The sequence below is a fragment of the Hyperolius riggenbachi genome, chromosome 4, assembly GCF_040937935.1.
Source record: "Hyperolius riggenbachi isolate aHypRig1 chromosome 4, aHypRig1.pri, whole genome shotgun sequence".
NCBI lineage: Eukaryota > Metazoa > Chordata > Amphibia > Anura > Hyperoliidae > Hyperolius > Hyperolius riggenbachi.
Genome location: NC_090649.1, coordinates 390,040,703 through 390,061,336, shown reverse-complemented (window position 1 = coordinate 390,061,336; position 20,634 = coordinate 390,040,703). Strand labels below are relative to the sequence as shown.

Sequence of the window (20,634 nt, the reverse complement as noted above, 5' to 3'; positions counted from 1 at the left end):
ACAAAGAAGAGAAGGGGGAATCCATTTTATGCTTTACCATTTAAGTACAATACCAGCAAAGCAGTATCATATCATTTATTCTGTTTAAAAGCAGAAATTTGCAAAAACCTTCTCAAGTTTTATGTTTGAATTATTTACCACTCTGCAAACCTTCAGTAAAGGTTTGCAGTCTTTCATATATAATATTAGGAAAATGTACTTATTCAAGAGGGCTTCTACAATAAAATTCACATCTTGCATTTCTTATATGGTTCATTATAGACCGTGTCAAACTCAAATACAAAGTGGGCCGAAATAGAACACATGGTCAAGTCGCGGGCCGACATCAATGTCTACTGCCCACCTTCCTCCCTTACAAAGTTCCCTGTTGTCTAATGGCCCCCTTAACTCCTATACAGTTCCCTGGTGTCTAGTGGACCTCCTCCTTCCCCTATATAGTTCCCTGGTGTCGAGTTGTTCTCCCTCCCAAATACATTTCACTGGTGTCTAGTAGCCCCAACCTTCCCCTATACAGTTCCCTTTTGATTAGTGCTTTCCCTTTACTTCGCTCATATGGCTTTCCTGGTGTTCTAGGTCTTCACTTCCAGTATAGCTTCTCTGGTGGTCTAGAGCGGGCCAAGCATAATGCAAAGTAGGGAAACCACTTGGGGGCCAAATTTAATGGCTCCAAGGGTCAGATTTGGCACATGGGCCGGCGTTTGCCATGTATGTTATAGACAATACACAACATACAAAAAGTTAAAATTGTACTGTAGTGAGTCACTTTGTATCTAATCTTGTAGTGAGCGTGCACACTAAGCACTCTTAAAGAACAAGCGACACCCATGCTAACCTAGAAATAAAAAACACATATATAAGTCGATAAATACTAGTTCTACTTACATAACAGATGTATTGTGCTATCCATGTAATGATTCCTGTGAATTTTATAAAGGAAAAGCAGAAAATCCTATTCTAGGCAGTGGCCATCTTGCTAAGCTAACACTGACTTCATATCCTCCCTGACTCTCGTTTTCCCCCCTCCCTTCTCTTGCTCATTGTGTATTCATTAGCTGCCCTCCTCCCAGTCTTCAGACACTCCCACTGAGGTGTATACTAGGAACTGCACTGTCTTTTTCTTCTTTTATCCGCCAATCGCTGAGTCACCTCACACAAGTGAGCAGAGGATCATGTTTCAGATAGGCTAGGCAGGGAAATAATTGGAAGAGGGGGAATATATTATAGATAAAAATAAGCCCCAGCATTCAGCTGTTTGGCACTGACTACTTAACCTCTTGACGACCAGCTAACGCCGATTGGCGTAAACTGGTCGTCTGCGGGTTACCATGGAAACGGCCGCTCGATCGAGCAGCCTTTCTATGTCATTTCACGGAGGGTGTCTCCGTGAACAGCTGGAGAGCCGCCGATCGCAGCTCTCCGGCAAAATGTAAACAGGCGGGGAAGAAATCCCCGCTGTTTACATCATACGGCGCTGCTGCGCAGCAGCGCCGTAAGGCAGATCGGCGATCCCCGGCCTCTGATTGGCCGGGGATCGCCGGCATATGATAGGCTGAAGCCTATCCTTCAATGCGCAGGACGGAACTCCGTCCTGCGCATTACGGAGAGAGGGAGGGAGGGAGGTAAGGAGGAAGAGGGCGGAAATGGCTGCGGAGGGGGGCTTTGAGGAGCCCCCCCCCCGCAAAACGCAGATGGCCGGCGGCGATCAGACCCCCCCAGCAGGACATCCCCCTAGTGGGGAAAAAAGGGGGGTAGTCTGATCGCCCTGCTGCACTCCTGATCGGTGCTGCGGGCTGTAGAGCCCCCGCAGCACCGATCAGTGAAAAATCCATTGGTCGGCAAGTGGTTAAGGACCAGTGTTCCTAAAGTATGTGAAAACTCCAAACCATAACAGCAGAAAAAGTTTTGCACGTTTTGAATGCAGGATTAGCATCTTTTTCACTTAATACACTCAGACCAGTTGCTGTTGAAATTTGATTTTTTATGGTGACAATACCGCGTTAACACCTCAGCAGCACTAGTCTGTAGGCTCAAATAGGGTTCCAGGGAGTGTACATAGCTGGATGAGAGTCTGATTATGGGATCACCTGTTGGCTTCCTCTCCCTTCCGATAGCTGCCTGGCATCAGTATTTGTGGAGAGTGTCAAAAGGGGGAGTAGTAAGGGTGGTAAAAAGAGGGCTGACAAGGACAAGCTGAGGCATGACAATGAAAGGTGTGACCTAGGTGGGAGGATGTGGCATGGGTGGGAGACTGTAGTGTGGCATAGTTGGGAGGGTGTTTTATGGCATCGATGGGAGGGGGTTGTGTGGCATGGGTGGGAAGGTGTAGTATGGCATGGGTAGGAGGGTGTGATGTGGCATGGATGGGACGGGGTGGTGTGGGATGGGTGGGAGGGTGTGGTGTGGGATGGGTGGGAGGGTGTGGTGTGGCATGGGTAGAAAGGAGTGAGTGGTGTGGCATCAGTGGGAGAGTGTGGTGTGGCATGGGTAGAAAGGAGTGAGTGGTGTGGCATCAGTGGGAGGGTGTGTTGTGTTGCATGGGTGGGAGGGTGTGTTGTGTGGCATGGGTGGGATGAGTGTGGTGTGGCATGGGTGGGAGGAGTGTGGTGTAGTGTGGCATGGTTGGGAGGATGTGGTGTGGTTTGGGTGGAAGGATGTAGTGTGGCATGGGTGGGAGGGTGTAGTGTGGCAAGGGTGGGAGGGTGTGGATTCGCATGGGTGGGAGCGCGTGGTATGGCATGGATGGGAGGGGGCTGTGTGGCAAGGGTGGGAGGGTGTGTTATGGCATGGGTGGGAAACTGTGGTATGGCAGGGATGGGACCGGGTGGTGTGGCATGGGTGAGAGGGTGTGGTGTGGCATGAGTAGAAAGGAGTGAGTGGTGTGGCATCAGTGAAAGGGTGTGGTGTGGCATGGGTGGGAGGATCTGGTGTGGTGTAGCATGGGTGGGAGGATGTGGTGTGGTGTAGCATGGGTGGGAGAATGTGGTGTGGTGTAGCATGGGTGGGAGGAAGTGGTGTGGTGTAGCATGGGTTGGAGGATGTGGTGTGGTGTAGCATGGGTGGGAGGAAGTGGTGTGGCGTAGCATGGGTGGGAGGAAGTGGTGTAGCATGGGTGTAGGAAAGTGCGGCTGAACCTCCAAACTTGCAAATCCAGAGTGTACTCCTAGGACACAGCACAGCCACATCAGTGGCAGCAATCTGCACTGATAAAAGACATACAGCAGGGATGTGTCCAACTCCAGCCCTTGAGGGGAGAACGGTGTTCTACTTGATGACCCACACCCTTCCTGATTCAGTCCCATTAATTAACATGAGCTGTGTAAAAATATTTAAGGAAATCGGCCCATGAGCACTGGGGTTTGACATCTCTCGCATACAGCCTTTGCGCTAGTTTAATTCCACGCAACTCTTTACAGATTTCCTTTAATACCCACAGAACTGATGGTATAAACAGGACTTTACTGCAAAGCCTGAGAGAAAATGTAAACATTACTTCTGCGTATATATCAGTACCTATAAAGTAGAAGCAAAATCCATAAATGCTTACAGTTAATTTCTGAGCGTGTCTTCTCTTCTCTCACACTCCTACTGGTTGAGTGAATCCTGTGAGGAACGACAACAGCGGGCTGAAAGACACAAGAAAGAAGAATATTGCTTCAGCCTGGACCCTGTATGTCAATGCTTCCTTACCAGACGCATGCATTCCACATATTAGCTGAAATAAACAGCATGCAATGACCACTTGTCTAGAGTTAGACTTCAGCTTCATAACCACAACTAATTCTGAACTAAGGTTAGTGTTGATGGTCTTCAATGTGAATGAAAATTTCAGGAAAGAAAAATACAGAACCATTATTCTGCACAAAGAGCAATGAAGACCGGATTGACTAAAAACGGATGCTGAGTGACCCAGGTGTTACCAGCTAGACTTTATGTTCTTTACGTGTAAAATCACTTGAATATTTTAGGATGTTTGAGCGAGACACTTGCAAAACTCAAACCTAGCCTTTTGACTGATTAGTTTTTTACCAAGACGTCTCCAGAGATCGCCAAACATTTCCAGGGGACACAGTAATCCAGCAACCGTGGATTGTGTTCACTAAAGAAATTGTCTGCTATCATGTGGTTGGGATTTGCCACCCTAAAGCCTCGTTGATTATGGCCACTTTTTTGGGCAACACAAGGCGATGCCATCCACGGGGACATAGACTACACTTCCTGTGTTGTAATTTGTTGTTGTTTAGAAATCCAGTCGAGGTTTGCTGAATCACTTATGACACCCCAACAGGGAGGAACTTCGAGATCTCTGAATATTCCTTTAAAAAAGCCTAAAGAACAAAGTTTACCAAACATTTCCAATTTTGTTCATGCTGTTTTTGAAGGCTGTAGAATGAATACATAAAGAAGGCCACCTCAGAGCTTCTTCTGGCCAGCCAAAGAACACAGTCCCTCTAGCCTGCTCTGACTTTGTAGAGAAGATGTTGCAGGAACTTCATTGTGGACAATTGACCCCAAAGGGTCTGTAAATATTGTTCACCGCCCAACAGTGGCACCTGCACAATGCAATGAAGACAGCGGATTCGTTTACAATGAACATATATGAATGGATCCTATACTTAAAGCGGATCCGAGATGAAAAACTAACTATAACAAGTAACTTGTCTATATATCTTATCTAAAGTTTAGATAGTTTACACAGCAAATCTAGCTGTAAACAGTTTCAACAGTTTATGATTATTTAATCCTGTGATACAATGACAGCAGCCATGTTTTGTTTGTCACATTACACACAGGCAAGCTGATAGCATCTCCAGCCCTTAGCCTGTGACAAATTCAGTCCCCTCTCCTCCTCCCCTCTGCCTCTGAAATCTCTGGCTAGTAACCTCCACCTCCACAGACTGAGCTCCCATAAGCCCTTGCTACAGTGCCAAGGCACTCTGAAAAAGTTGTGGGCGAGGCTTGTTTAGTTTATAGGGAATTAGAGCATTAAAACAAAACAAAAAAAGGATTTGGCTTGAGGAATGCCCTATAAACTATATGTAAGGAACACAATTATGCAATGAGTAAAAGTTTATCTCGGATCCACTTTAACCTTCTGCCGCCCGCGTCACGCCAGTAGGCGTGGCCGTGGCGGCAGCCCCAGGACCGCCTAACGCCAATTGGCGTAAAGTCCTGGGGCTCTGTTTTGCATGAGATCGCGCGCATGTTGCGCGCGCATCTCATGCTCGGAGGGCGGAGCTCCGCCCCGCCTTCAGTCTCTGAGCGGCCATTGCCGCTCGGGAGACTGTTAGACGGTGATCACGCCGTCTATTTACTACGTGCAGCGCTGCGATGAGCAGCAGCGCTGCACTGGGGACAGCCGTGTGACACGGCTGTCCCCATGGGGGACAAGAGAGCGATCGGCTCTCATAGGCAGAAGCCTATGACAGCCGATCGCCATAATTGGCTTGCTGTGGGGAGGGAGGGAAGGGTTTTTAAAGAAACAGGGGGTTTTAAACAAAAACGACAAACAATAATATTTATTTAAAAAAAAATAAACATGGGGGGAGTGATCAGACCCCACCAACAGAGAGCTCTGTTGGTGGGGAGAAAAGGGGGGGGGGGGGGGAAATCACTTGTGTGCTGAGTTGTGCGGCCCTGCAGCTTGGCCTTAAAGCTGCAGTGGCCAATTTTGCTAAAAATGGCCTGGTCACTAGGGGAGTTTAGCCCTGCAGTCCTCAGGTGGTTAACATAGGATCCATAAACATGTCCATTGATCTGCTGCTCTCTGATGAGATAAATGGAAAGTTTTTGACTGCAGTGTGAACCAGGCCTAAGCCAATATACGCTGTACTTGTACAAAGACACATACACACAGATCTAAAGCAAGGACTCCAACACCAGGATACAATGTTCTCCTGGGTAATTTAACCTCCTGGGCGATAATCCCGAGCTGAGCTCAGGGTAAACCGCCACGGAGGATTTCTCAGGCGCTAGTGGGCCGATTTGCATATTTTTCTTTTTGTCACACGCAGCTAGCACTTTGCTAGCTGCGTGTACACGCCGATCGCCGCCGCTCCGCGCTGATTCGCCGCTACCCGCCGCATTAGAGGGCCCCGCCCCGAGACCCCGTGCGCAGCCTGGCCAATCACCGCCAGGCAGCGCTAAGGGGTGGATCGGGACTCCCTCCGGCGTCATGACGTCGATGACGTCATCCCGAACGTCGCCATGGCGACGGGGGTAGCCAAACAGGAAATCCCGTTCTGAACGGGATTTCCTGTTTGCTCTGATCGCCTGAGGTGATCGGAAGGGGTGGGGGGATGCCGCTGCACAGCGCCTATCATGTAGCTAGCGCTAGGCTAGCTACATGATTAAAAAATGTTTTTAAAAAAGTGCTGCTGCGCCCCCTGGCTATATTATTGTATCACCCAGGAGGTTAAAGGTGGCCATTAACTATACAATTAGACAAACGATGGTTTACAAATGATTTTTTATATGAATGGCCAGAAATGATTGTTTGGGACCACTAATGGGCAAAAATCTACTAACCAATCCGGTCAGATGAACGAAATTGATCTGATTTTAGGATTTTTGTCCCTTAGTGGCCCAAAACGATCATTTCTGGTTATTCATATGAAAAATCATTTGTAAACCATCGTTCAGCAAATTGTATCATTAGTGCCCACTTCAAAGCCTGGAACACACATCCAATTTTGATTGGCCAATCACTGGCAAATATTACCACCTCCATGTAGCATGAGGGCCAACAAATTTCGAATACTACATGGAAGTGCTTAAAGTGGGTATGTGTGTGTATCAGGCTTAAATTATTATCAGTGGAAGTTTTAACAAAGCTTACAACAGACAAACTTCTTAATATATTTTCTTGTTAGTGCAAACTGGCCTTCTCACGCAAAGCCTGCAAGCAATTGGCAACAACTATGCAAAAAAGCAAACAACTGGTGAAAAATTAAAAAAGAAATTCATTTATAGACCAAAATCAGAATGCTGCCTTTACCTACGCACTCCCACACTGATTCTCTTTGATGTGCCCAAAGCAACCATAAACCTTTTACTTCTTGCATATTTACTGACTGAGGAAAACATTTTTTTTTCTTTTACTTTGCTTCCAGCTGTAAACTAAAATCAACCTTTTTTTCATGTCCTCAAATAACCTACAGTAGTTTTCCCAAATTCCATTTGAAGTTATGTGGAGACACAGATCACCTTTTGCTTGGTGCGGAAGCAAAAAAATAAAAACATAGTAAATAGGACTTCTGAAGAGCATCCTCATTTTGCGCATGTACTGTAACAAAATAATAGGATCTCAAATATGATATCAGACAAGATTGAATTTTCCAAAGCAAGATTTTTAAGGCCTGTATTTTGCAATAATACACTGGCAGACAATGCTGCCTGACAGCCAGGAGCGTGTCTTCTATTTGTAACAGCACTTCAAGAAAATGGGCTTTGAAATCCAGTAATAATACGTGTGCTCCCAAACAGGCAAGAAATGACAAGGGAGAGAACGCGGACTGACAGATTAATATCAATGCACTTGCTGGGAAACAAATTTCAGGGAGGCATTATATCGTCACAGAGCAATTTGAAAACAATATAATGGCAGAGGAAACTATTAGAGAAAAGATCTTCACTAGACATAAAATAAGACAAGGTATTCTGGGAACTGTCATCCTGTTCCATGCAGATAGCTTAATAACTACTGTTACACCAATGACTGACCTGGTCAAAGAAAGAAAAAGAGTTTTAAACAACTTCTCAGTTCAACTGAGGCACAAAAAAAAATTGTTTGCCTAAATACAGGGTTGTTTTCGGCCATTTTCTGCGCTTGGCCAATGTCTCTCTACATTATTCCGGTATGTACACCAGTATGAAAGACTGTATGTTGGGGGTCATCGGATGAACATACATGAGATTCTTGGCTGAGATGGTGCTAACCAACAGTCTGGGACAAAGACGGTCTATTGTGTGCATAATGCTATTTAATCCTTAACATAAGCATATTATTTTGCCCCTACCATAGTCTAAGGCCGGTTTTACACTTGAGGTGTGTGTTTGAGATGCAATGCCCCCTGCCCCAGCCGCATCACAACGCAGCGCATAAAATCACAAACATATGACACTGTGGCAGAGTGCGGCGACAATGTCATATGCATTGCCATGCCCCTTGTCCAGTGACGCACTTCCTGCTGGACAGGAAGTACGTCACTGGGATTCCTCTCGTATTCCCGTTGTTCCAGGTATGTGTCCCGCAATGCCACTGCCAATCTTTTGTCAGTTTTGTGTCACCCTTTGACTTACATGTCAAGTATGGCAGTAACACGCTGTGGTAGCTTGGCAATTCCGGTCAAAGAGTAGTAAGTGTGCTAGGCCCCATTGCCTTGCATTGCGTTGTGTTACCCTGTGGTAAAACAGGGTAACACAATGAATACTTGCAATGCAAATGTAAAAGGGCCCTAAAGCAAATTTTAGGACAATATGCAAATAATCAGTGCTCTTCTAAAATACACAGGAAATCCACAAACAAGTTGCCTGAGTCCATGTAGCTCATACACAATCAAATTTCAATTTAACACAGTAGCATCCACCTCCCTCATGCCTATGCTCCCTTCTGTAGTGGGAGAGTGTTTGGCACAGAGGTTAGCACACGGCTGCTGCTACTTCAGAAATCGCCGCCTGTCCTGGAGATGCCACCTGGGAAGCTTCAGCACTCCATTCCTGATCATGAACCTGGTCCCCGGCCGTTAAGAGGGACGCAAGCAGGAGCGTAGGGGTCACGGCTGCAGCAGTCGCCTGTGCGACCAGGCCCTGGGCCCCTGAGGGGCCCACTCGTCCTCCCCACCTGCTGCTGCTGAGGGAGTCAGAAACTCACGTTGCCACAATACAAGCGCTGCAGCTACAAACTTCTTCCCATTCTTGTGTTCCATTTCACAGTAAGAGCGCTCTCTAGGGGGTGCTCTTATTGTGAAATGGAACACGAAGAAGACTGCAGCTGCAGCACGTGGATCGTGGCAAGTGAGTATCTGATGACTGCTGAGCTGCTGCTGGTCCTGCTGCTGTGTCCCCCCTCCGCTTGGCTACCATAACTACCTATGCCGAGGTACCTATTCCTGACTATCTATACTCAGTCATTTAATTCTGGCTATCTATACTGAGGTACCTATTCCTGACTATCTATACTGAGGTATCTATCCCTGGCTATCAATACTGAGGTAAATATTCCTGACTATCTATACTGAGGCATCTAATCCTGGCTATCTATACTGAGGTACCTATTCCTGGCTACCTATACTGGAGGCACCTACTCCTAGCTACCTATACTGGAGGCATCTACTCCTGGCTATTTAATGTAGGGTGGAGGTGGGGGGGCCCCGGTCCAATTTCCGCATCAGGGCCCCGAGGTTTGTAGCTACGCCACTGGACGCGTCTACTGGCTGATCTCTAAGTATACTTTATGTGAGGTAAGTCTGTCCTCGATAGGGATGCTTTTCTCTACTTTTAAATACCCTGAGAGCACTCTTTTTTTGTGTTTTTTGCTTTTAGTGGATCCAGAGCAGCTCAAACCATTCCCCAGCCTGATCACTCTACTTTGCAGTATATCTAACTACTGTCTTCCTTGGGCTTAATTTCAATTCAAGTCCACAATGTTGCACGGCGCTGTTATGAATACAACAGGTTTCAAGCTATAGAAGGTTTTTGAAGTCTGTTGGATTTATAATAGCGCCAAGCAACATTGTGGACTTTCATTTTGGGAGAGGCACATTAATTTAACAGTTAGCTTTTGGGGTATTAAAGGAAACCCAAACAAAAATGGGATGCACATACAAACTCCATGCAGATAGTGTCCTGGCCTGAGATTAGAAGCTGGGACTCTAGCGCTGAAAGGGGAAAATTATATCTATTGTGCCATCATGCTGGTACCAGCGACACCATATGTGTAGCAGCCAGGGGCCTATTGTTCTGCAAATTTGGGTTGCTCATTGAGGCCTCGTTCACATAATATGCACTTCCGTGCGCATTTGAGAGCACGTATGACGTGGTGACGCGCAAGAACAGAAGGGCATAGACAGCCCTTCTGCCGTTCACACTTGCCTGGATGGATTGAAAGGGTTAATAAGTTAGATTTTATTTTCAGAGCCTTATCAGTGTGCAGCTCTGAGCCCAGAGCTCTCCAGACTACCATGGGAACACTATTGCTTTATCTCTGACTTCAGGGTACAAAGAGCTTATTTATAGCAGAGACCGTCTGTGTGCAAGGTAAACTAATTGTAATTGCATTTTCTTTCCTGCAAAACTTTCTGATTGAAATGTATATTAAATTATTATGAAAAACGAGTGCTACAACTATAGCGGTTGTGACTAGGGGTGTGAGGGATTGTGAACGTCTCAAAGATAACATTTTTAGGCCATAAGCAGGTTGGTTATCAATATAGGCAATGAAGAATTAGAAAAATAAGTGTTACACCTTATCAGGATTTTACTGCTGTGTGTGTTTGTGGTGAGCACATTTTGTCTCACCTGCTGCCCCTTAATACAGCTGGCATTGAGATGGTAAGAGAGGTGATTTTCTGGAATTATATAGTGGTCACCTGAAGAGAAGTTGGGCACAATTCTCCAACTGACGCACCTATTCTTGTGACAAAAGGTCAAGCCTCCCATGAGCCAACAATGCATTACTCTGTTTACAAAGATTCAGTGAGACCTGGAACTCTTCAGACACTCAGTGACATTTGGAACTCTATAGAGATCTGAGGCCGTGGTATGGACATCACAGTGTCTCTCAATTCACTCTGATCTGAATTTAACCTGGCTGTCAAACACTGCTGAAATGGACATAAAAAACACTCAATTCAAAGAAAGTCTGTTGAGTACAAAGACTTTTCTCAATCAATTGTGATTACAAAAAAATGTAAAATACTGAATCATCCAAGAATCGCTGTTTATTTTATGAATCGAGCATGAAGTGGCAGGTGACTGATGGTCACTCAACTTTGTACTGTTTCAAGTGGTACAAATCTAGCAGTGGTGATGCTCCATTCACTTTTCTTTTACATTTGACAGAAACTGAGTGGTGGAAGTCAATAACGAGATCCTGAAGAGGGGCAAAAAGCAAGTTAGATACGTATCTCAGTAGAAGGAAGCCTATGGATCACCTAGAGGTGCGACCTCACCAATCCAGTGCTAGGAAACTGTAAGCATGCCTGACAAGGCCATATATCAGATATGCTCTCGCGGCTGCGCTCCAGTCCATGTAGGAGTACAACTGTTCATGCTTGCGCAGCAGCACAAAGCTGCTTCTGCTCTGCTTTCTCTTCTATTTTCAATAAACACATAAAAGCAATTAGAGTGTGGATTTTGGACTCACATTTCTCAATACTTGTGGATGTCTAGTTGGGCTTTATATCGTGGTTACACTTGGTTCAGGTGAGGAACCAGACTGTGACCCGTTTTCACTGGTGTCTTTAATACATCTGCCCCGCTGACTGGCTAAGCCAAAAGGTGGCCACACACCATACAATTTATTAAATATCTTTTTAATTCAAGAATTAAAAATAACTGCATAATTTAACTTTATCTGTTAGCCGTTAAGGCCTCTTTCACAGTGCAACGTTAAAGTCGCACGTTAGAAAATGTTTTAACGTGGACTAACGCACAGCAATACAAGTCTGTGCGACATTCACAGTGCACACGTTGCGTTGTGTGTAACGTGTAGCAATATTTAGAAAGTGCTGCATGCTGTGCGTTTAGCAATAAATCTGCTGCGTTGTGTGTGTTGCACATGCTCAGCAATGGTTTTTTTTATGTAACGTATGCACCGTTTTCGTTCCATCACTATGCGACGAAAACGGCGCACCACACGCAGGGCTAAAGAATGTACTATAACGTCCAAGTTATAGTCTTCTAAATGCATTGCATTAGGGGCACGTTATGTGACCTTAAAGGGAAGGTTCACGCAGGAGCTAAAAAAAATAAAAATCCAAATCCACTTACCTGGGGCTTCCTCCAGCCCTTGGCAGGCAGGACGTGCCCTAGCTGCGGCTCCGCAGGCTCCCGGTCTTCTTCGGTGGCGCACCCGACCTGGCCAGGCCCGGCTCTTCTGCGCTTCAAAATGCGCCTCACGGGGGCGCGCTGACGTCATCGGACGTCCTCCGGGCTGTACTGCGCAGGCGCAGAACTACTGTGCCTGCGCAGTACAGCCCGGAGGACGTCCGATGACAGCGCGCACCAGTGGCACGCACGTTGGAGCGCAGAAGAGCCCGACCTGGCAGCCGGGCCTGGCCAGGTCGGGTGCGCCACCGAATAAGACCGGGAGCCTGTGGAGCCGCGGCAAGGGCACGTCCTGCCTGCCACGGGCTGGAGGAAGCCCCAGGTAAGTGGATTTGGATTTTTTTTTTCTTTAGCTCCTGCTTGAACCTTCCCTTTAACGTCGCATCAAACGCAACGTCCCTCTGTGAAAGAGGCCTAAAAGGTATTACTTTTACAAAACTTTGTTTTTTTCTACCTACGTCTATTCTAGAATTGCAATCAATTTTTCTGACTAATTGTAACATTTCAAAAATGTTCAATTTTTCCCCAATGATGAAAAAAATGATTGAAAACTCAAAAAAAAAAAAAAACTTCTTGGGTCTGTACATCAAGTAATTTTCACAAAAATGTTCAGGAAAATCCAACAATAGCGATCTTTTATTGGATAAAACGGGAAATGTGATCAGATGAAAAAAAGCTTTCGATTTTATCGAGACAACTGATTGTAATTATCAAATTAGAGTAAAATATTATATGGTGTGTGGCCACATTAAGGGTCCTTTTACACTATATCAGTTGCTGTCATTTGTAGCTGAAAGGACAACTGATGTACAGTCCAGTGTCCATGTTTACCTACGGCCTCTTTCACGCTATATGCTGAAAAGCTTTGTCACAAAGTACTGCTAAACGCATTAAGATGCAAAGTAACAAAACACAATAAGTGTAAAGGGGCCCTAACCAATCTCATTAGTGAAAAAAAACCTAACCCAGATCTTACACCTTAAAGGGAGCCTGAGCCGAGCACAATTATTTAAAATGAATACATGATGTACCTGCAAATGAATACTACATACTTAGGTACCCTGCAGTCAGTTCCTCTCGAAAACTCTTTGTCAGAGTTGTCAGAACTGAAGATAGTGTTGCTGTCAGTTATACATCAGTTGCTGTCAGGTATAACTGAAAGGACCACTAATATATAAGGTACTGGCCATGTTTCTCTATGGCTCAAGTTGCCGATATTACAGTTTAACATTGTGCTAACCCAGAATCTGTTAAAGGGTAATGGACATTTTAAAAATGGAGGACGGAGAATTCCATTAATCACAGCGGGCAAACAGGACACAGAAGAGGAGAGAGATTGTTGAAGAGACTACACGGGAGGTAAGTATGATCTGTGCATGTTTTTTGACTTTTAATTTTCAGTTCAGGTTTCCTTTAATGGAACCCTGAGCAGTAGATGAAAATGAAATCGGTACTTAACTGGGGCTTCCTCCAGCCCATCGTAGGCCGCGAGGTCCCCCGGCGTCCTCCTGGCTTCTCTCCCGGTCCCGCTGGCGACATCATTCCCAGCGACTCCCGGGCCGAGTGTCGGCCCAAAACTTCCTGACCGGTGACTCTTTCCACGTCATCACACCGGCCGCTACGCGTCATCACGACCGGGGGCGTGTCAGTCCTGCGCAGGCGCGGTTCAGAGTTAGAAAACCGCGCCTGCGCAGGACTGTCATGCCGGCTGCCGTGATGATGCGTAGCGGCCAGCGTGATGATGCGGAGCGTCACCGGTCAGAAAGTGTTGTGCTGACATTCGGCCTGGGTGTCGCCAGTAATGAAGCCGTCAGCGGGACCGGGAGATGAGCCAGGAGGACACCCGGGGGACCTCACGGCCTACGGTGGGCTGGAAGAAGGCCCAGGTAAGTACCGATTTCATTTTTATCTACTGTTGAGGGTCCCTTTAACATTAACCCAGTCCTGACAACTACCCTTAACCTCCATCGTTAACATTTAACCCTTCCTGACACCTAACCTAAAGCTTCGGACTCTAACAACAACTGTAGCCTCCCCAGAGACTGCTGATATGCATGGCGATAATGCAGTGTGCAGGGCACCCAATGTAGTGAGTATCTTGTGCTCAATACACCTGCTGCGTCATTAAATACCTCACAACAGGTGTCTTCCTCCCCAGATGAGTGTGTCTTTGTTCCTGAAACGCCAAAGCCAGTCTTCCTACATGAGCCAATTGAACAGGAAATGCATGGCAGTACATGATGCATTGATGGACAGAGGGCATGGAAATCAGTTGCGGGACACTCCTACCTGTCCCTGCAGCTGCTTCCTGCCTTGAAAGCACAGAAGGAAAGATTGGGCTCTGAAGCTGATTTTTTTGATAATAAGCAGCCAGTTCACCCTCCTGTGCTGCTGCTAATGGAGCAGGAAGATGTAACAGGAAACACCTTGCTGTCTCCATTGTCATGCTGTGTGCAACCTAAACTGCTGCCTTTCATGTAGACGATAGCCAGACCATATAATTATAGTGTTCTATGTGCTGGCACATCCAGGGTGAAAATACAATGCATACCATATATGCTCCAGATAATTCCTGGTGAGAACATGCCTCTAATAAGCCAGCAGTCCCGTATGACTCACTGTGTTTTTCTCTTTACAAGCACACACATGTACTGATTACATTCCTGACAGCCGCACACTGCTAAATCTAATTCCTGTCGCCTGGAGTCCTCATTCCCTCTTGCATAAGCGTGCAATTTCACACTGTGCTTCCTCTGGGCATAACAAAGTGTTACATTCAAACACTTCATTATGAAAAACACAAGTGACAAAGCTGCTGTCACCAGATAACTTTATACCATCATTTCAGTCACATTCATATTTTCATGTAAATTCTGGAAGAGAGCATAAAAATAGTGTATAACCACAGAAAAAAGAAAAGTTAAATGAACTTATGTAAAGCTTTTTGTGATATTCAGTGACTAAGTTGGCCATACACTTAGCAAAGTAAGGCGGCCATACACTGGTCGATATTTTTATCGATATGCAGCCGATTCGGTCATTTGATGGAATCTGCTAGAAGTTGATTCTGCAAATGAGTCCCAGGCGATTTTCAGACTAAATTGTTTTGGTCGATTGCACCAGAGGGAGATTTTGGTTGATCGATGGTGAGCTGGAAGCGCATCACTAGTGGCGGTTGATTTCAGGGCGACGCTACTCTAGTCTGTCTGCCGCTGTTCTCTGCCTCCTCAATCCCGGGGAGCTGTGTATCACGTGGCAAAACACTAGAGGCCTCTAGTGGCCACGCAAGATATGTGCAGTGGGTCCCCATAGTGTTGGCTGCCTCTAGTGTTTAGTCACAGGGCACAGGCTCCCTGGAAGTGAAGAGACAGAGAGAAGCCCTGGTGGTGGAGAGAAGATGCGGGAGAAAGAAGATAATGATATGCGAGGAATTTATCTGCTGTCCACATTACCCAATATATGGCCAGCTTAAAGTACACCTGAATGCAGATTGCCTGGCTAACCTGCTGATCAACTGCTTCCAATGCTTTTAACCATAGACCCTAAAAAAGCATGCAAGTGTGTTTTGACTTCTTAAAATAGAAGTTATTTCTAATAATTCAGCTTTAAGTGAACATCTGTGGTTACCTACAATGCACCACTGCTGAATATGCAGATTATCTCTTTGTGCCCCTGAAGCCAGGCTTACATCCAGAACTGCTGGTGTATAGCAAACCTATAGCTTTACATTTTACAAAGCTATAGGTTTAAAGATGTAACATTTAAAGCTATAGCGGTTCTGGATGTAAGCCTGGCTTCAGGGGCATAAAGAGATAATTTGCATGTTCAGTAGCAGTGCATTGTGGGCAACCACAGATGTTCACTTTAGGAGAACCTGAACTGAAAATGAAAAGTCAAAATAAACATACGCAGGTCATACTTACCTCCTGTGTAGTCTACTAATCAATTTATTTCTCCTCTCTTGCATCCTGTTTGTCCACTGTGATCAATAGAATTCTCTGTCCTCCATTTTGAAAATGGCCATTACCCCATAACAGCTTCCTGGTCAACATACTGTTAAACTGTAATATAGCCCACTTGAGCCATAGGGAAACATGGACATTACCTTGCACATTCAGTTGTAACTGACAGCAGCTGCTATATAACTGACAGCAACTGGTATATTTCAGTTCTGACAAAATATTGTCAGAAATGGAAGGGATCACTGTAAGAAGAAAATTGTGAGCTTCTGAGAGGAACTGATGGCAAAGTAAGTATGTAATATTCATTTGCAGCTGCATCAGGTGTTTATTTTAAATCATTTTACTCAGTTCAGGTTCCCTTTAAAGCTGAATTATTGCAAATAACTTCTGTTTTACGAAGGCAAGACATACATGCATTGCTTTTTAGTAGGAGAGCTTTTCGGTCTCTTTTAGCCCCCTATAATTTCCTAGTGGTTTTGGGCCACCCTGAACTTGGTTACTCTGTTAAAAAAGCATGCAGATCAGATTTTTCTGACTAATGTCTGACTAATTAGCCACATGCTGGTTTCAGGCAGGGCTGTGGAGTTGGTACAAAAAAATCATCCTACTCCAACTCCTCAGTTTATGAAACTACCGGAACCTGGTACCCAAAAATTGCTCCAACTCCTTGACTGAACTCCACAGTTCTGGCTTCAGGTGTGTGATTCAGATACTATTGCAGCCAAAGGTCAGCAGGATGCCAGGCAACTGGTATTGTTTAAAATGAAAACAAATATGGCTGCCTCCATATTCCTCTCAGTATAGGTGTCCTTTAAATCTTCCTACTGACAGGTTTTTGGGGGTTTTGTTTTTTGCTAAACAAATTCTGCCTATATTATATGGTAAGAAAGGGTAAGAAAGAATGTGTAAGTGTTTTCTCTAGTAACCAATCATGTAAAATGCTGGAAGAGGTTTACTAGAATTGTAGGACAGGAACATCCAATACGAAACAACAATATAACCTCATGTTCGAGATGCATCAGAACATAAACACCTGGCTCTACCTGCATTTTTGTCACTTAAGATCATTAAAGAATGTTGCTGTGATTTACAGATCTATCTTTTCCTGCCTAGGAATCAGTTCAGTAGTTTCTTTACAGCAAAAGGACATCACTGCATCAAACAACAGAAAAAAAAAACAGCCTATTGGCTTCAATGCAAAGATCATGAAATGACAAAGTCAAAAGTAGCAAAGGATTACTGTACTGTTACTTCTAAATGAAATGCAAATTACATGGACAAATGCAAAATCATCACATTTTCATGGGAATGGGCAAGCAGAGGAAGGCAAAAATATAACTGTAATCCAATATGTGCTGTGCATTCCCAGGAAAACATCACAAGAGTTAGAATGCAATAAAACGGTTAGTATCTTTCAATAAACAGAGCTTGCAGGTCACACAGAGACCATAATGAGATGAGCAATGACAGCACTTCTCAGCTCCATCCTCAAGCTGCAAGCAGCATCTTACTGCGGATTTAGCAAGCTGGCTTAATGATGAGAGTTAGGTGATACACTCAGCTTGCTTGCGGGGACAAGCAACTGTACCTTAGGGCGGGCTGCAAAACGGGGGGCTCGACGTACAGGAGGAGATGCAGGGGAAAAGATCCCCCAAAACTTAAACTATTCAGGAAATAAAAAGGGACCAACGCACACAAAAAAAGAACATACAGAAAACACAAATGAAAAGAAATCATGAAAAACAACTTAAATAATAATAATAATAATAAAAATGAATGTCTACAAGTGCTTACACACTATATATTTTATTTAATGCTATATATCTCTAATGATAACAGTAGAAAACAGCAACTATGATGTTCAAACTAGCATAGATTTTGACAGTTATTATAAACAGCAGCATTAAAGGGAACCTGAAGCAAGGGGTACATGCAGACTGCCATATTTATTTCCTTGTAAGCAATACCAGTTGCCTGGCTGTCCTGCTGATCCTCTGCCTCTAATACTTTTAGCCATAGACCCGGAACAAGCATGCTGATCAAAGGAATCTAACTGGATTAGCTGCATGCTTGTTTTAGGTATTGTTTAAAAGGAAATAAATATGTCAGCCTCCATATACTTCTCGCTTCAGGTTCCCTTTAAAGGTATTTTACTGTAGGTGCATATGAACAATGACAGCACATGTACTTATTGAGCTTATGGTGGGAAGCAGCATCTATCCGCTGCTGTTAGGTGGTTTTGTCTCATAAACCCATGGGCAACACTGTTTTTATTTCCCATTGCAGAGGAACCAGCAATGTGCCTGATCCACTCTGCTCGTTATGCAGATAGTCTGCTGTTTAGGCCCCTTTCACACTAGTGCGCTACGTTACCCTCTTTTACCGCAGGGTAACGCTACACCAATGAAACTCTACGGGACATTTCCTACCTGCGAGGTGCAGTGTGCAGGAAGTCTACAATTTGCCGGTCGGGCGATGCAGGAGCAACAGCCTGTTGTCGGGCAACATGCGCGCCAAAGCGGTAGTCATGCAGGTCTATGTTGGCGCATCTTTTTTTAAAAATGTTGGATTTTGCGTTTCAGCCTGCAAGCATATTTTTTCAATACACTTCCGTGCCAGTGACTTTTAAAACATAGTCAAAAATGTATGGAAAGTAATGACTCCAATATTTCAATAGCTCCTTGACAGCCAAAGATACAGTGGGTTGCAAAAGTATTCGGCCCCCTTGTAGTTTTCCACATTTTGTCACATTACTGCCACAAACATGCATCAATTTTATTGGAATTCCACATGAAAGACCAACACAAAGTGGTGTACACATGAGAAGTGGAACGAAAATCATACATGATTCCAAACATTTTTTACAAATAAATAACTGTAAAGTGGTGTGTGCATAATTATTCGGCCCCCTTTGATCTGAGTGCAGTCAGTTGCCTATAGACATTGCCTGATGAGTGCTAATGACTAAATAGAAGGCACCAGTGTGTAATCTAATGTCAGTACAAATACAGCTGCCCTGTGAGGGCCTCAGAGGTTGTCTAAGTCGAGAATATTGGGAGCAACAACACCGTGAAGTCCAAAGAACACACCAGACAGGTCAGGGATAAAGTTATTGAGAAATTTAAAGCAGGCTTAGGCTACAAAAAGATTTCCAAAGCCTTGAACATCCCACGGAGCACTGTTCAAGCGATCATTCAGAAATGGGAGTATGGAACAACTGTAAATCTATCAAGACAAGGCCATCCACCTAAACTCACAGGCCAAACAAGGAGTGCGCTGATCAGAAATGCAGTCAAGAGGCCCATGGTGACTCTGGAGGAGCTGCAGAGATCTACAGCTCAGGTGGGAGACTCTGTCCATAGGACAACTATTAGTCATGCACTGTACAAAGTTGGCCTTTATGGAAGAGTGGCAAGAAGAAAGGCATTGTTAACAGAAAGCATAAGAAGTCCCATTTGCAGTTTGCCACAAGCCATGTGGGGGACACAGCAAACATGTGGAAGAAGGTGCTCTGGTAAGATGAGACCAAAATGGAACTTTTTGGCCAAAATGCAAAACGCTATGTGTGGCGGAAAACTAACACTGCGCATCACTCTGAACACACCATCCCCACTGTCAAATATGGTGGTGGCAGCATCATGCTCGGGGGGTGCACCTCTTCAGCAGGGACAGGGAAGCTGGTCAGAGTTGATGGGAAGAAGGATGGAGCCAAATACAGGGCAAACTTGGAAAAAAACCTCTTGGAGACTGCAAAAGACTTGAGACTGGGGTGGAGGTTCATCTTCCAGCAGGACAATGAACCTAAACATAAAGCCAGGGCAACAATGGAATGGTTCAAAACAAAACATATCTATGTGTTAGAATGGCCCAGTCAAAGTCCAGATCTAAATTCAATCGAGAATCTGTGGCAAGATCTGAAAACTGCTGTTCACAAACACTGTCCATCTAATCTGACTGAGGTGGAGCTGTTTTGCAAAGAAGAATGGGCAAGGATTTCAGTGTCTAGATGTGCAAAGCTGGTAGAGACATACCCTAAAAGACTGGCAGCTGTAATTGCAGCAAATGCCATGGTCATTTAGGGCTAGCGACACTTGAGTCAATTCTCATGAGAATGATCTTTTTCCTCTACGACTGTGTCCTCTGACTTTCCTCTATGACTGTGTCCCTTGTTTTGTTTCGGCAAAGAAAGTCTTTGCCGAAACAAAACAAGGGGCACATATCCTTATTATCAATCCCTTCCCATAATCCCTTTCTCATATAAACATGATTTTTTTAGATGCTGGGGGCAAGCCCTTCATTGCCATGGTGCAATAAAGCAGAGTTCGATTCATTGCCACATATGGGCACACCCTTGTTGGCAATTCTTTGGGAAAATAAACATATACAGAGGAGACAGTGGAGGCCCCATGCTGACAAGGAAGGTTACAATAGCACCAATGATGATGATGATGACTATTAAAATTCATGGCTTAGTTTAATTTGTTTTGTACACATAGGCTCATGTTGTGGGTTAGTAACAACTAGTGCAGCTGATGCCACTAACAGGCCTCCAGAAACGAAGTGGTGGAATGAAAAATAAGTCAACACGGTTTGTTTATTTTAGCAGTTGAAATAAAGATATCTACAT

The 20,634-nt window shown here is 44.8% G+C and overlaps 1 protein-coding gene across 6 annotated transcripts in view; it reads right to left on the bottom strand.

Annotated features, from left to right (window-relative positions):
- MAP4K3 (mitogen-activated protein kinase kinase kinase kinase 3) overlaps window positions 1–20,634 on the bottom strand; it is a 391,382-nt gene that overhangs the window by 120,991 nt on the left and 249,757 nt on the right. For all 6 annotated transcript variants that reach the window (XM_068232153.1, XM_068232154.1, XM_068232156.1 and 3 more), the window contains one exon: window positions 3,545–3,623. In XM_068232153.1, coding sequence (XP_068088254.1) covers window positions 3,545–3,623 — 79 coding nt within the window. The remainder of the gene's footprint in view (window positions 1–3,544; window positions 3,624–20,634) is intronic.